This window comes from Rutilus rutilus (assembly GCF_951802725.1).
Source record: "Rutilus rutilus genome assembly, chromosome: 9".
In the NCBI taxonomy this organism is placed as follows: Eukaryota; Metazoa; Chordata; class Actinopteri; order Cypriniformes; family Leuciscidae; genus Rutilus; species Rutilus rutilus.
In genome coordinates this window covers 35,336,629-35,353,538 of record NC_140223.1, presented here as the reverse complement: position 1 = coordinate 35,353,538, position 16,910 = coordinate 35,336,629, and the positions used below count along the sequence as shown (strand labels likewise).

Genomic DNA, 16,910 nt, shown 5'->3' with positions numbered 1-16,910 from the left:
TAGTAAAAAAATATTTTCAAGGTAATTGTACTGTATATTGTAAGTATCCAGAATGTATGTTCTGGATGTTAATATATCACAGCTTGCCGTAACAGCCTACCTTCAGGAAGTCTTCCTTCATAACCTGGTACAGGGCGGCACAGGTCTCCACAACTATCTGTGAGATGGTGCTGGTCCCAACCCTGTACTGGAACCTGAGGGACTTGAATGTTTCACCTGCATGAGACAAAAAGAACAATGATAAAACATACAATTACAGACAATAACATTATATGATGACAGAATTTTCATTTTAAAAGTGAACTTCTCCTTTAAATCACCCTCATGTTGTTTCAAACCTGTATGAATTTCTTTCTTCTGCTGAACAAAGTAAGATATTTAGAAGAATATCAGTAACCAGACAGTTTTTGGGTCCCATTGACTTCCATAGTAGGAAAAAAATATACTATGGAAGTCAATGGGACCCAAAAACTGTCTGGTTACTGATATTCTAATATCTTACTTTGTTCAGCAGAAGAAAGAAATTCATACAGGTTTGAAACAACATGAGGGTGATTATATGATGACAGAATTTTCATTTTAAAAGTGAACTTCTCCTTTAACAATAACTACATCGATTTTTATATAACTTTGATAAGCTGTCACACCAACCTGTTGCTAAGAACCGCAGTGTCAAAGACAGACGCTCTCTAGGTGGTATTGCCAGTCTCATTTTGGTGTCCTTTTTTTTTATGAGGTGTTCGACTTTCCCCAGCAAGAAATCAAACTCGTCTGCGGTCATTCGCAGCATCTCCCTAAACCCACTCTTATCATTCATCTATTTAAAAGACAAAAATCAGCTTATCACAATACACAACCCTTGGTATTTGTAAACATTTTTGCCAAACCACAACACGAGCAGGCAGCTGCTTCAATACATGTTTTACTCACCTCCAACTCTCTCTGTAGCACGGACAATCCCTGCTGCCTGCGTGCGCTTATCCAGCTTTTGACCCATATTCTTTTTTTCTCCTTTTTTTTTCTTGGTTCTGAACAGACCATTGCGCAAACAACTTGCACCGCCAATTTTGTCCCGGTGTCCATTTTCAAATAGACGTAATTAACACCTGTTTCGCGATAGTTCCCATCCACCTCTCGCGTGTGTTTTCGTGACAAAACGTGGTTTGGGGACCGGAGAGAGTCGTTGAGTGACAGAGTTGTTGTCAGCTCGTGTAGTGTGTAACCCCCTGTTGCAGATCATTCACGTAGTGTCACGTAGTGTGAACAGCACAACGACTTCAAGACTCCAGAGCAAGTCATGTAGTCTGAACAGCACACCGATCTGCCGACGTTTAAAGTTGTGTAGTGTGAACTAGGCATTAGGTGAGTTACATTGTGTCTCTGTATGTTCTGCATATGTGTCAAATATGTGTTTGATGTGTGAGTGTGTATGTGAAGTTTGAGCTCAAAATACCCCACAAGATGTTTTTATGTAGCATGTTAAAGTTGTCACTTTTTGAGGGTGAGCAAAAACGCACAGTTTTGTATCTGTTCCTTTAAATGCAAATTAGCTGCAGCTCCCAGCACAGAGTTCCAGTAGGAAGCGAAGAAAATGTGTGAATACTATCTGCGATACGAGAACTTTCTGCAAAACACGATGAGACTTTTGAAAAAATGTACAACTATTGAAATTACAACTGATTGTACATCTAAACTAATTGAAAGTCTCTCCTCGATGGCTCATCAGCTGGTGTTGGATGTGGGGCAACACAATTAAGCATTGAAAAGCATTGATGGCGAGATAAAAACTTTGAAAGAGGTAAATAAATCCCTGAGGGGGGCAGTCTTTATGAGTGCAGACGTTATAACTGGGTCTGGCAAGGGATGACGGAAAGGCAAGAGCTATTATTGTCATGTTCTCCCTCCGCCGTATGCAAGACGCCATCTGGCGGGCCACAAGAAGATGCAAATATCTGGGTGACAACGGCCTTACAGAACCCATATCTCCTTCCGTTCCTCGTTTGGGTTAATTGATGGGAAGAAGCACTTATTTTAGGATGTAAAGTAGTGTTGTCTTTGTAGCCACCTCTCCCTTGTAGTTTGAACTAAGTGTTTCTTAAATTCTTGGGGGTTTTCTTTAGCCTGGATGCCAGCCAAACTTAGCCCCGCCCACAACATTTTTAGGTCGGGAAGTTCGGTCTGGACTTGATCCGTTGTGGAGCTATTATGCCTGAACCAAAGCTGTTCGGACCAATCAAATTGTCAGGGCGGGCTTTATACGATGACGGACAGATGATCAACAGTAACGTAATCATCCACGTCACCAAAGAGCACTTGGGTTGAATTCGTTTACAACAAAGATGACTGCCGCTGGAGAATTGAGATTTTACACTTACAAGTAAGTCAGATAGAATAAATGCATATTTGGCGTCCTGTCCGAGGAGAGGGCTTCATGCTCGGTATTTTAGCCCAAACCCAAAGTACTCCCCCCGTATTCCAGGCTGTGGAAGAACAGGCCAAGAGTGAGTGGAGGGATGCTGCAACTGTCAAGGAATGTTAGGTGAGTTGGCAGAGTGAATAAATATATGCTTCCTCTCATGCTGATAGGGTAGACCTGGTAATTGTTTGATGACAAGTTGATTGGATTGATTATTTGAACATGCTCCTTCCGAACTTTGTTTATGAAACATCATGTGTAGATTCCACCATCGCGTCTGTTATAGAAGATATCGACAGCGCATTAATTTTAAAAGAGGAACAGAGAACCATGATCAAGGCATTAAGGTCTATCCAATTGAGTGCAGAGGCATTTTCTTTCCTGGTTCGGTTGAAACACGCCCCATAATCACAGCCCAATAGAGCAGTATCAGACTCATATTCTGACTAGAATCTGACTATGACGACGGCAGGCTAGGTTTTCTTATCTGTTGTGAATTTAAGAACATTTTTCCTTTCAGTCTCCAGTTTGTTCATGGTTATTTGTTCTAATGGATTTTACGTTTAGGTCTTTGTCTGTTTTGATGCCTAATGACAAGGGATTACACAATGTGGTTAAAAGGAAAGCAATTTTTATTTTTATTTTATAAGAGAAGTGATGCAGATTAAATTTTTCTACAAGGTGCAGATGTAAAATTTTGGAAGACACAATGGGGAAATACGATTTTTGCCAGTCATGGCAGTAGCCATTCTGCAGGGGTCTTGACTCTCATACACAAATTTAAAGGGGACATTCTAAAAGTGGTGGAATCAAATTATGGCAAGTGGATTACAACAGTTATTAAGCAAGACAACACATTCAGTTTTATGCAATATTTATGGGTTTAATTCTCATGCCTCTTATAAAGTTATTTTTTCTCAAATCTCTGCTAACGTCAAAAACTTACTGAATATAAAGGTTCTTATGTTATTTTAGGAGGTGACTTTAATGAGTGCATGGATGATGCTTTAGATAGATATCCCCCTAGGCCTAGCAAAATTGCTCTAAGAAATTACTTAATTCTCTCTGTGTGTTTGACTGATGCGTGGTGGTTTTATAACCCAGATTCCCAGCATCATACTTGGTCCAACAAAAATGTATCTTTTCGTTCTAGAAGGCCTCCTAAGACATGTTAGATGATATAGAACACTAGTACAATGGTGACTCACAGATCTTGCAACAATGGTTATTTCAAGGTGTATCACAGAGGGTATTTCAATTATGTAATGTGTGTTTTAAGGTAAATAAAAATTTACCTTATGTTCAAAATACATTTCAAAGTTGTTTACTGATGTCACAAATCTATTTTTAAACCAAATTAACCTCAAGATTATATGTATACACAATCAACCTCAAGATTATATGCATACACAGTTCTTTAAAGTAAATATTAATCTCAATGAAGTTAATTTATCAATATATTATTGGTCATTGATAATTCATGTGTGTTCATAAATAATGAATTATGTTAACAAAGGTAACTTTATTGTTCTCAAGTTAATAATGCAAACTGCTGTTGTTTTTTTTTTTTTTTTATGTTTAAAAATTATAGAAACATTGTGTACTTTATTCTTCAGGTCAACGAAGTAACTCTGCCTGATGCAAAATGGAAAATGGGGCATATTTTTTTCCTTCATGTTCTTTGAAAATCTCGGGTACATAAGATATGCTTTCTTCAGTTTAGGATTTATTCTGTAGTGTGCTATCATATATTATATATATATATATATATATATATATATATATATATATATATATATATATATATATATATATATAAAATAGTCTCAGCAGCAGAGTTTCTTCAGAAAGCCTGAAAAAGTCTATGAATTTCTTCAAAAAGCCCGTTTTTGGCAGCAGATTTCGCTTACGGCCATACCACTTTGAGAACGCTCTAGCAAGTAGGAAGTGTGTGTGACTGCAGTTGGGAGAGAATGGCTCTTCTTAAGCTTTATTGTTATTTTTTTTTTTTTTTTTTTTTTTTTATATCTTGGAAGAAGATCTAAATTTGATTTATAAGGCACACATTTAAGCTCTAAGCAGTAGATCTGCTTGGAAGCGATCCTTGTTTTGTTAGAACAATGGACGGACCACATGGCAAAGACCTAGGAATGGCAGGAGGACTGGAATAAGCGAAGCGGATTAAGCAAAATGAAGCACGCAAAGGTTCAAGACAGGCGAATGGAGTAAACATGGATCATGAAGGACAACGGAACATCAAGAAACGAGTGGATTACCTGAAAGAAGCGACGGTGGTGACTGATTTGAGGGACAATAAGGAGGTAAAAGCTGAAGACATCATTAAAGTAGCAACACATAAGATTGAATTTGGCAAACCGTTAGCTGTGAGACCCAAGCATGGCAGGGAATATGAGCTGACATTCGAAGGTGTGGATATTTGTGATGTATTAGTGGACGGAATGGAAATAAAAGGTCAATTCTTCGAAGCAAGAAGGTTGGAGGTTAAAGAGCATATGATATATTTTCTTCACCTGCCAGCATATTTAGAGGATGAAGTGATTGACGACAAATTGAAGTTTTGGGGAGTCACTCCCATGATGAAAATAAAGAGAAGACTGCCTAAGTTAAATTTCCTAAAGAGGTAACTTCACTGCCCTATAGTGCAAATTTCAAAACTGCAGATGGCGCTCAGTACTTTAGGGTAATTCACGCTGGACAGGAAAAACTTTGTCACATGTGCATGCAGCCAGGACATATCTTAAGGGACTGTCCTGATTTTAAATGCTTTAAATGCTACGAGCAAAGACATTTTGCGAAAGACTGTAAAGCTGATAAATGTCCTGATTGTAAGAAACCATTTATGAGATGTGGTTGTGAAAGTGAACATGAAGAAGAGATTAATGATGAAATGGAAAATGGTGAACCTGAGAATAATATGGAAATGATGGATGTAGGAATTTAACAGAAAGTATAGGCTGATTAGGCTGTTGCTACTGGAGTGGTGGGTCCATTAAAACTCATGCAGTCATCAAGTACTTTTCCCAGTTTATTTGTGGTGACATATAGGAGTAGACATTTCACAGATGGCAGTGATGGTAATTGTTGGTTTCTAAAACCCATAAACAAAACCATTAATTAATACAAACACAATTGCAAATCTTAAATCATACATCTCAAATCAGCTTTAACAATCAAATGAGTATAACATTAAAGAACTACTAAACAACTAGAACTCAATATATCAAACACATAATCCTTTAAACTAAACAAACAATCAAAAGGAAACTTACATGGTCAACAACGCAACAATTCCACACAAGCCATGTCTGAACAACAGCTTTTTGGTTCAAACAAGAGGAGACTGAAACATAATTAGTAAGGGGCCACAGGTGCTCTTTATCAAGACTCAGTCAGCCAATCAGATCACAGCAGGATTTTCTACAGCCGCCCCCAAATATGTTAACATATTTGTATTTACAGAAAGTTCATGTGATTGAATTATCAGAATCAGTCAATTCAGGAAGAACAATCAGACGGCTGACTGGACGAATTAAATATTTCCCTTTGCTGAAAATCTCAGCAACTCTCACTCTTCCATCAGAACTTGGCAAAATCTTACTGACAGTTCCTATAGGCCAGTGTCCCCGAGGAAGCTGAGGTTCCACAATCATGACGATGGCAGAAGGAGCAATAGGATTACCATCAAGTTCCCACTTTTGACGAGTCTGAAGACTTGGAAGATAATCTCGAACAAAACTGACCCAGAATCGATCCGCAAGAACTTGGCTGTGTCTCCACTTTCTACGGGTAAGTAGTTCTGAATCTGCATACACCACTTGAAGAAGAGATGCATCTCGCCGCCCCATCAGTAGGATGTTTGGTGTGATTGGATCAGGGTCTGAAAGATTTGAAGATACATAGCCGAGAGGTTTTGAGTTTAACAACTCCTCAATTTCAACGAGCACTGTATACAAAACTTCCTCTGAGACTACTTGTATTCCCAAAACTACTCGTAATGCCGTCTTAACAGACCGTATCTCTCTCTCCCAAGTACCTCCAAAATGGGGAGAATATGGCGGATTGAATGAGAATTTAATTTGCTGTTGGGCAAGTATCTCTTGGAAAGAGGGACTAAGCCGCGAAAATGCCTCCCGGAGTTCTCTTTCTCCTCCCTTGAAATTAGTTCCTTGATCAGATAATATTTCATAGGGCCTACCTCTACGGGCTGCAAATCTTCGAAGGGCCAAGAGGAAACTGTCAGTATCCATACCAGAGAGGAGTTCTAAATGAAGACACCGTGTCGTCTGGCATTTGAATATAATGCCCCACCTCTTCTCATGTCGGCGACCTACTTTGATGGTTAAAGGCCCAAAACAATCCATACCCGTCGACCAAAAGGGGGGCTTATACAGGCGAAGTCTGGAAACTGGTAGATCGGCCATTCTAGGAACTGAAGGCACACCTTTCCACTTCCTACATTCAAGACATGATCTCTGGATCTTCTTTATTAACTGTCGCCCTCTCAGAACCCAGTATTTCCGACGAAGCTGAGCGAACACTCTTTGTGGTCCTGGATGGCACAGAGTGGAGTCATAATCAGCAACCAAAAGTTTGGTAACATGATTCTCAGGATCTAAAACAATTGGATTAATAGCTTCAAGATCCAAATCCTCACTCTGACGAAGTCGTCCACCCACTCTTATCAGCTCTGTAACGGGATCATACTCTGGTGCCAAACCAACTAAACGGCTGTGTGAGGGAGCTCCATGACCATCTTTAAGCAGTTTATATTCCTCAGGGAAATCTTCCATCTGGGCTTGACGCAAAATACATAATTCTGCTTGTGTTTGAGAAGGTTTAGTCTCAGCTCTTAATTCCATAGAGAGGTGCTCAACAGTTGCTGCAATCAACTCTGACCAGGTATTGAATTGAGATGCATCATACTTTAGAGAGTTTACTGATGCTTGATTAAGTCCACAAAACAAAGGTTTTCTCAGCTCTGTCCCAACCTCCTCTGTTCTTAAGGCTGGAGATTTTGGCCATTGCTGATGGGGCAAATATAGAAAGGGAGGTCCTTGAAACCAGGAACTGGTTGCGGACAATTGATCAAGTCTCTTGCCCCGAGTGATGTCATCTGCTGGATTACTTACAGTGTCAACATATCTCCACTGATCCGGACTAGTATACTCAAGAATCTCTGTAATGCGGTTTGCAACGAAGATCTTGTACCGGCAGGATTCGGATTGGATCCAGGTCAACACAATTGTGGAATCAGACCAAAGTGTCACCGTTTCAACATCCAAGGTAAGTTCCTTTTGCAACAGGTTTGCCAGCTGAGCCCCGGTCAGAGCAGCACACAGTTCCAAACGAGGAATAGAAATGGTCTTCTTCGGTGCTACCCTTGAACGAGCCATAACCAGAGATATAGAAATCTCACCATTTCCGTTTACCAGACGCAAATAGGCAACTGAACCATAGGCCTTTTCGGATGCGTCGCAGAATATGTGAAGCTCTCTGCTGACTGGATCTTCCCAGTTCGTTCTTGGACCATACCATCGAGGTACTTGGAGCTTGACCAAATCTGGCAACTCTCCTTCCCATGCCTTCCAAGCTGCCTTGATCCCCTCTGGGATATCTGGATTATCCCATCCTCTGTTAGGTTTCATCCATAATTGTTGCAGAAGAACTTTAGCACGTGTCGTGAATGGAATGATAAAACCCAGAGGGTCATACTGACGAGCTAGTATACGATATACAACTCGCAGAGTTAGGACAGTATACTCCACTAGACGGTGCTTGTAGCTCAAAGTATCCTGCAAGCAATGCCAACTTAGTCCAAGAGTTCCCTCGCATGGATCTGTGCAGTCATGACTTAACCACAGGTCAGTAGCTACTGAACGAGCTTCGGCTGGTAAGTGGTCAGTCACAGAGACATGGTTACTGGCCCACTGTCGAATCTCAAAACCTCCTTCAGCCAAGGAAGAACGCAATTTCATAAGCATCTCCTTGGCCTCTTTAGTAGTTTGAAAACTTTGTAGGCAATTGTCCACATAAAAGGAATGCAAGACAGAAGACTGCACATCTTGAAATTCAACAGGAAGGTTTTGAACACATTTCTGGAGAGCATATATGGCACAACAAGGGCTACATGTAGCACCAAAAGGCAAAACCTGCCATTCATAGACATCGACTGGATCATTTCTTCTCATATTTCGCCATAAGAAGCGTAGCAAAGGAGAATCAGAAGCCAGGAGACAAACTTGATGGAACATTGATCTAATGTCTCCACTTATCGCAACTTGATGTTCTCTAAACCGAAGTAAAACTCCAATCAAGGAAGGGCCTAAAACCGGTCCAGGTAACAAATAGGCATTCAAACTCTCTCCTTGATACTGATAGGAACAATTAAACACCACACGATGCTTGCCATTATGTTCCACAAGATGGTGGGGAATATACCAAGATTCGTCACTGAGATTAATCTCATTTAACTTCAGTTTCTTAACACATCCAGCTTCAATGAGTTTCTGAATCTCTTTCTCATAAATAGCTGCTTGATCTGGATCCTTAGCTAGCTGTCTCTCCATTCGGCGCAAAGCCGGCATTACTGCCTCTTGAGATGCTTTAAGGACTGGTGCATTCTCAACTCGGAGTAAAGGAGTCACATATCTTTTGATTCCGTTCATTTCTTCAAGCTTTGTTTTCTCGTCTAGACACTCGAGAGCTTTCTTATCTTGTTTAGACCGCAGAGCATGCTTTGGAGTCTGAGAGAAAGGAATTACGTCAACTTGCCATAACTTCTCCACATCTTTATGCAACTGATCCGTGGAGAGAGATGCCTGGAAGAAACACTGAGCCGTGGAATTAGTCTTCTCACCCAAGAAAGTAGGTCCATGTAATGCCCATCCCAGTCGAGTATGCAAAGCAGCTGGACTTCCAGGAGGACCAAAACGTACTCGCTCTTTGGAGCAAAGAAGGTGAGGATGATCAGCTCCCACTAATAACAAAGGTTTAACTCTCTGAAACTCCTCCAGAGGGAGGCCTCTTAGATGTTGGTAGCGTCTCTGTAGGACTTGCACAGGATAAGTCTGTTCAGGTAAGTCAATCATTTGAGCAGTAAAGGCACCTTGTATCTGGTATTTACTTTGCTTGTGAGAAGCTGGAGATATAGTGAAGGAAACCGTTGCACCTTCAATTTTCTCGGTGTCTTGCTGAATGGTTCGAAGAACCAATGATTCTGCCGCCCCATGAAGACCTAAACTCTCTGCTGCAGAAGACATGAGCATAGTTCTCTCAGAACCGTCATCTAGGATGGCATACGTCTCCAGAGTCTTTCCTTTGTGGCTCAGAACTACCTTCACAATTTTCAGAAGAACAGAGTTCGGACCACTTGATCGGCTCAAATAAAATATCCTAGAATCTGGTTTGCGAACATTTACTTCATGCAGTACTCCTAAGTGACGATCTTGACACAATGGACATTTTCCTCTTAAGTCACACTTAGATGATCTATGGGCCCAACCACATCTCCAACAACGATTATTGTCAACAATCCACTTCCGTTTGGCTGCCGTATCGAAGCTCTGAAATTCAGGACAATGACTGAGATGATGATCATTACTGCCACAGCTTGCACATGACGGTTTAAGGCCCTCCTTACCGTGTCGCTGAATTTCGTGGTCTGCAGTTTCAGTGTTCTTTCTTTGAGTGGAATTAACTTCCTGACTTATGCCATGAAGAAAACTAGCTGTGTGATATTGGGACTTGGTAGGCCTTGCTTCTCTTACCTGGTACTTCTTCATACTTCTAGATTGTTCAAACACTTGGGTAGCTAGATTCTGACAATCTGCTTCCTCTTCCAACCAAACTGAAAAATTCACCAAGTTATAGGACTGGTCTGGTCTGGTCTGGTGGTTTTGGCATATCTTGCAAAACTAGCAACCTGATGTGGTGGAAGTTTACTGAGTAACTGATGGACATGTGATGCACAAGATAATTCCTTTGCTCCTTCTTCATGATCCCAGGATTGAAGCATTCCCACAAGAGCTTGTACCCGTACAGCAAAGTCACCGAATCCAACAGAATCTCCTGAACGTACAGCAGGTAAGTTCTTAATTGTAGCAATCTCTCGCAGCACCAACTGGTGCGGTTGCCCATATCTTTTCTGAAGAGCTTTTAAGGCAGTAGTATAAGGCTGGGAATGATGGGCATAGGCCAAGGCCAGAAGTCGAGCTGCCTCCAACTTCAAATGATCAAGAAGAATATGATACTTGTATTGCTCAGTTTCCTCTGAGGGTAACAAATTCTTCAAAGCCATATTCAGCATGGCAAACTCTTGGGGATCATCACTCTTCAAATATGGAAATGAAAGTCTTTCAATACGGGCTGACCTGGAAGGATGTAGAGCTGGCATACTTGTGTGAGACACATTCACTGGTGAATGAATAGACATATGCTGGTTAGGTACCATCATTTGCATTCCAATTGGGGAAAGTGCAGTTATTGGATACAGTGGTTATAACTCTGGGTATCAAAGGATTCTGATGAAACATAATGGAAGGATTATCTTGCTGCGGTACGGTTCTAGTTGTCTGCTGTTCTAAAGAAGTTTGATGTGAATGACCAAGAGAAGCATAAGTAAATCCAGCTGATAAATCTCTAGGAGGCAATGTTGCAACCCTTGAAGGAACTGGCGGAACATTCTGGATATGAGCTGGATATAATACTGGATAAGGAAAATCAGGTAGATATGAAGGCCTTAACAATCCTCCATTTGGAGGGAAGGTTGGCCAACTTGGAGGCATCCACGGAAGACCGGGCATACAAAATGCATTTCCCTGCATTTGATCAGGCGGCCATAGGCTTTGGTCTCTTCCTACTTGTTGATCACTGGGATAAAAACTGGGATTCATTTGATGATGACTGACTGAAGATGAAAGACCATTACGCTGTTGCTGAGTTAAGCCTTCACCCATTACATTTGGATGCATTACAGGTTGTGACCTGAGGTTATCTGGGAGTGGAACTGAGAGCCTAATAGGCGGACATGGATCAGAAAGCTGCTGGTGTTGTCTCTCTGATGGCCCTCTAGTGGTGGCTGCTGAGGAAGTAGGCATTGAAGAGGTAGGTGGCACATACTGAGATGAGGGCAAAGTATTTTGTCTCTGAACTTTTGGTGGTGTAGAAAGCACATTATCCTGCTTGGTTTGATGTCGTCGCATACATTCACTCAACTCATCCACAATAGAATCTCTGGCGTTCATCTCATCTTGCTGGTTTGCTTGTATGGGGATATGAACAGGGGATTCTTGAATAGAACTGCATTCAGAACCAGTAGAAAATGAAGAACTTCTTTTCCTTTGCATATCCTTCATCATGTGTCCCACATCCAACAACATTCCTTTCATTTGTTTAATCTCCTCAGACAAAGACTTCACCTCATTCTGAGTAGCAGTAATGGAAGCTCCTTGTGATGCAACCAAATGGCTCAAATCTTCTGGCTGGTGTGACAATTGTCCAGCTGGATGCATTGAAGGATTTAACTGAGTCATCATATAATCTTTGTGCCATCTTGGAGGTTTTACAATCCTTGATGAACGTTTAGGTTTCACACAGTCATCCTCAGTCTCCATTCCAGTAGCCTCTCCGGCTCGAAGGACCATGTAGGAATTTAACAGAAAGTATAGGCTGATTAGGCTGTTGCTACTGGAGTGGTGGGTCCATTAAAACTCATGCAGTCATCAAGTACTTTTCCCAGTTTATTTGTGGTGACATATAGGAGTAGACATTTCACAGATGGCAGTGATGGTAATTGTTGGTTTCTAAAACCCATAAACAAAACCATTAATTAATACAAACACAATTGCAAATCTTAAATCATACATCTCAAATCAGCTTTAACAATCAAATGAGTATAACATTAAAGAACTACTAAACAACTAGAACTCAATATATCAAACACATAATCCTTTAAACTAAACAAACAATCAAAAGGAAACTTACATGGTCAACAACGCAACAATTCCACACAAGCCATGTCTGAACAACAGCTTTTTGGTTCAAACAAGAGGAGACTGAAACATAATTAGTAAGGGGCCACAGGTGCTCTTTATCAAGACTCAGTCAGCCAATCAGATCACAGCAGGATTTTCTACAATGGACACTGTCAATAATGAAGAAGAGGAGGATGGCACGCAGCGCCGGATGAAGCTCAATGAAACCTCTATTGCAGGTATGATAAATAATGATGATGTATGTGGGATGATAGAGTAGGGTTCAACAAGGAAATATAGTTAATGGTCCATTTGTGAAAGAAGAAAGAGGAAATAGTTTTAAATTTCAGACTTATCACCCAAGGTTAATTTGCCATCCAGCACAGCACAGTAGGTGGCGGTAATGCTCCTTTGGAGTTAATCGCCATTAAACAAGAAGAAGAAGAAGAAGAAGAGGAGGATGGGACTGTAGAAGACAATGAGGATAGTAAAAGGCAAGAAAGCAAGAAAAGGGTGGAGACAAGGAGTTGGAGAGAGGAGAGGGGGATGAGATGGAGGGAATTATGGAAGAAGGTATTGTGGGCCCGGTGGATGATGCAATAAAAGAGAGGAGGGAGGATAAAAATGAGAAGGTGCAAGTTGAGGAATGCATAGAAGTTAATTTGGAGGAGCTTAGGAGGGGAATGAAAAGATGAATATTGAATAAACAAAATGTAGAAGAAAGTAAGTGAAAAGGACAGAGAAGGAGAAGGAGCTTAAGTGCAAAAGAAGATGGAGATTTAATGGAGAGGGGGGAGAAAAGAATGAAACATGAATGTGTTGTTTTTAATGACTCTATGTATTGTTTCAGCCAATGTTAGGGGATTAACTAGTGCAGATAAATTTGGAAAACTGAAAGAGTTATGCAAAAAAGCTGATGTAATATTATTGCAGGAAACATTTTGGAAAGATGAAATGATGGACAGTTTTAAAAGAATGAGGAATTTATTATAATAATGGAGAAGGGGGGAAAGGGAAAGGAGTTGCTGTTTTATGTAAAAGAAACATGAGTGATGATGTTGAAATCATATACCAGAATAAAGAAGGAAAATGCATTATTGTGAAAATGGCTATAGGAGGGGAAAATGTTTTTTTTTTTGTGTGTGAAATGTACATGCACCAAACACAGAGGCGGAAAAGAAAATGTTTTTTAATCATTTAAATGGCCTGATAAAAATGGGAAAGGGTTATTCTAATGGGTGATTTCAATACAGTTTTCAGTAGAATGGATATAAAAAATGACATGGTTTATAAAAGAGACATATGATTTAATAGACATATGGAGAGAGATGAAGACTTCTCCAAGACGACAGCTGGTAAAAGATCAAATGAAGCAAAGTAGAATAGATTTTATGTTGATTAAAAGGAATATGAAGAGAAAGATTGATAAGATATATTATAAGATGACTTCTTTAAGCGATCATGGAATGTTAATCCTACATTTGAATGAAACGGGGATGGAGAGAGGAAAAGGGGATATGGTGTTTAAATAATGACCTATTAAAAGATGAAGGGTATAAAATGAAGATAGAAGAAATAATAATGAATGAGAGAGGGAATGGAATGTATGAAGAAGATAAGAGGGTATGGTGGGAGAATGTAAAGTATGAGATAAAGAAATATTCAATAAGGTACAGTAGTTTGGGAGTTTATATGGCTCCAGACTCAAGAGTGTTAAAGTGTTAAAATATGAGTGTTAAATTAATACTCAAGAGTGTTAAAGTTAATGAGCTAATAAGTGATTAAGTAATTGAGTGATGATTGATCATTATTGAAGACACCTGATGTTAGCAAGCAGAATCACCAAAGGAGAACATCTATTTTTTAAGACACCATTATGGTGTGATCAGTGTTTGCTTTAGATGGGCTCTTGACCCTTAAATCATTAACTTTAGATTTTGTTTTGCTGTTGTATCTGAGTTGTAACTCTCAGATGAACAAAGAGAAAAGTTGATCAGGTGGTGTTGGTTATGTTTTGACAATCATAATTTGACCTGAATCACAAATCTCATTTAGAGTCTAATCTCTGACTTAAATGTATATTGCTGATTACAGCATCACTGTGATTCTACAGCATACACTCTAAAAATGGCTGGGTTAAAAACAACCCAATTGGCAACCCAGTGCTGGGTAAATATTGGACAGAACACATGCTGGGTTAAATTAACCCAGTGACACTTTAACCCAGCAGGCTGGGTTGTTGAGAAATCCAAGATGTAGTCATTTTTTAACCATTAATGGATTTGCTATTCTGGGTTATTTTTGCTGGGTTATTCTTATAATTTCACCTGTGCTTTGCTGTAAAACTATGAATTAAGAAATAATGAAGAATGTGTTTAGAAAGTTAAAATAAGAATTTTTAATTCTTGTCAACTGAAATTCACAAATGTGTTAAAATTGGCAGCAATGACAACAAACTGAACATTAAGTTTAAATGCAAAAATCATTTAGTGCTGAGATCAAAGTAGTTAAATATTGTCAGTTTCAATAAATAAATGAAGATTAGTTCTAAAACTATTACATGTTTAACAGTTTAAATACAGTAACATTGACAATTATATTTTAAATTCAGCGAATGCAAAATCATTTAAAAATACATCAAGTATTAAATAGTCAAATAAAATTAAAGAAAGAAGATTAGTTCTGAACAATGACATTTAAACGTTTAACATGTTTAACGGTTTAAATACGCAGTGAAATCAGCAGACAATTCATTTTAAAGTCAGCAAATGCAAAATCATTTTTAAAATATGCAAAAATATACATGAGTATAGTTAAATAAAGTCAAATACAGTTAAGAAAGAAAGAAAATTAGTTCTGAACAATGTAATTTATACCATTTAATTCTTAGGAAATTAAAGTGAAATTCACAGATGTGCAAAATTGTATTTTACAGTATGTACACAGTGAAATTAAAAATGTTTAGACTCTGAAGAAGAAGACTCTTAGACGCGGGTTTTGTAGACTCTGCCCGGTTTAGAAATTCCACCATGTTTGTTCCGACCTATAAAAGAAAATAAATACAATACAGATTGTCTCAATGGCAACGGTTTCATTATTCAGTTGAAGTCAGTTCAGTGTTGATTCAGTTCAGTTCAGTAACTGTGTAAAGTTTATCATGAAATGGAGTTCATCATGATTTCAACAATCAATATTTTTATTTGGCGAAAAGCCATATAATAAGTGGTATGCTTTACATTATGTCTTGTTTGATCATGTTTTTTTGTCTAGGATCAAAGTTGCTTAACAGAAATTGTTTTTAGGTAATAAAGTTAAGTCAGATAATGTACATCCAGTCAGTTTTCATCCTCCTTCAGGGTGATACGAGATCCCTCCACTTTGTGTTGATTACCCTGTTGAAGTTTATTCTGCAATATCAACTGGCTGGATGTACAGTATCCCTTGCTTAATGCAGTGGTTCCCAAACCTGTCCTGGAGTACCCCCAACACTGTAGTCTCCCTAATCAAACACACCTGATTCAACTCTGAATCAGGTGTGTTTGATTAGGGAGACAAAGAAAACGTGCAGTGTTGGGGGTACTCCAGGACAGGGTTGGGAACCACTGGCTTAAAGGTCCCATTGCATGAAAATGTCACTTTATGAGGTTTTTTTAACCTGAATATGAGTTTCCCTTGCCATCCTATGGTCCCCCAGTGGCTAGACATTTTGATGGGTGTAAACCAAGCCCTGTGTATTTTTGAGAAAATGAAAGCTCAGACAGGCGAATCTAGAAATCTTCCCTTTATGTCGTCATAAGGGGAAAGGTTACCTCCCCTTTCTCTTCTTTGCCCGCAAACAGAATTTGGCCCGCCCATGAGAATATGAGAATATATGCAAGCGCGATATTGTTTTTTCCTCGAGGGACATCATGGCTTGCAAACGAGTGAAGCATGGCAGTTGCTCAGTGTTTGGATGTACAAATTAACACAAAAGTATTTTTTTAGTTCCTTTACTAAAAAAAAGAATATGATATGATAATATGAGAATATGATAAAGTCATATTCTCATGACTTTATCCAAGCCTCCGAAGAACCAGTGGGTTATGTGAATTTCTGATGTGTAATTGTTCAAGTTCAGACATATAATCTCTCTCTCAAAATCGTTCAATACTGTTTATGCATCAGTAAATCAAGCCAGTGACTAAACGATCAACTTCGCGTCGTTTCTCTTAGTAGGATGAAAATAATCGTACTTAAACTGTGATTAATATATATACAGAAAGCGATCAAAGAACAATCCCTTTCCAATCGCCCAAGCTGTCAATCACACAGTGCGAGTTTATCTGGACACTTGCCAAAACTCGTTATGAAATCAATGACGCTGTTACGCTGCACAACGAAGCTCTTACTGTACTTACCTCATGTTTGCATTGGTGAAAGCATTAATGAGAGTGCAGTCTTCATTCACGCGATCAACAGACTGTCATCTGCTCAATGTTCATCACTGCAACCTTTTATGTGAT

At 39.3% G+C, this 16,910-nt stretch overlaps 1 protein-coding gene across 1 annotated transcript; it reads right to left on the bottom strand.

Moving 5' to 3' along the window:
• Positions 1-10,875: 10,875 nt before the first annotated feature.
• LOC311297406 (uncharacterized protein) lies at positions 10,876-12,566 on the bottom strand (the record flags this gene model as incomplete). Its single annotated transcript, XM_084419654.1, has 2 exons — positions 12,419-12,566; positions 10,876-12,237 (listed from the first exon to the last, which is right to left on the bottom strand). Exon 2 carries the CDS (start codon positions 12,076-12,078, stop codon positions 10,876-10,878), a length of 1,203 nt encoding a protein of 400 aa, XP_084275780.1. The 5' UTR covers positions 12,079-12,237; positions 12,419-12,566.
• Between the last annotated feature and the right edge of the window lie 4,344 nt (positions 12,567-16,910).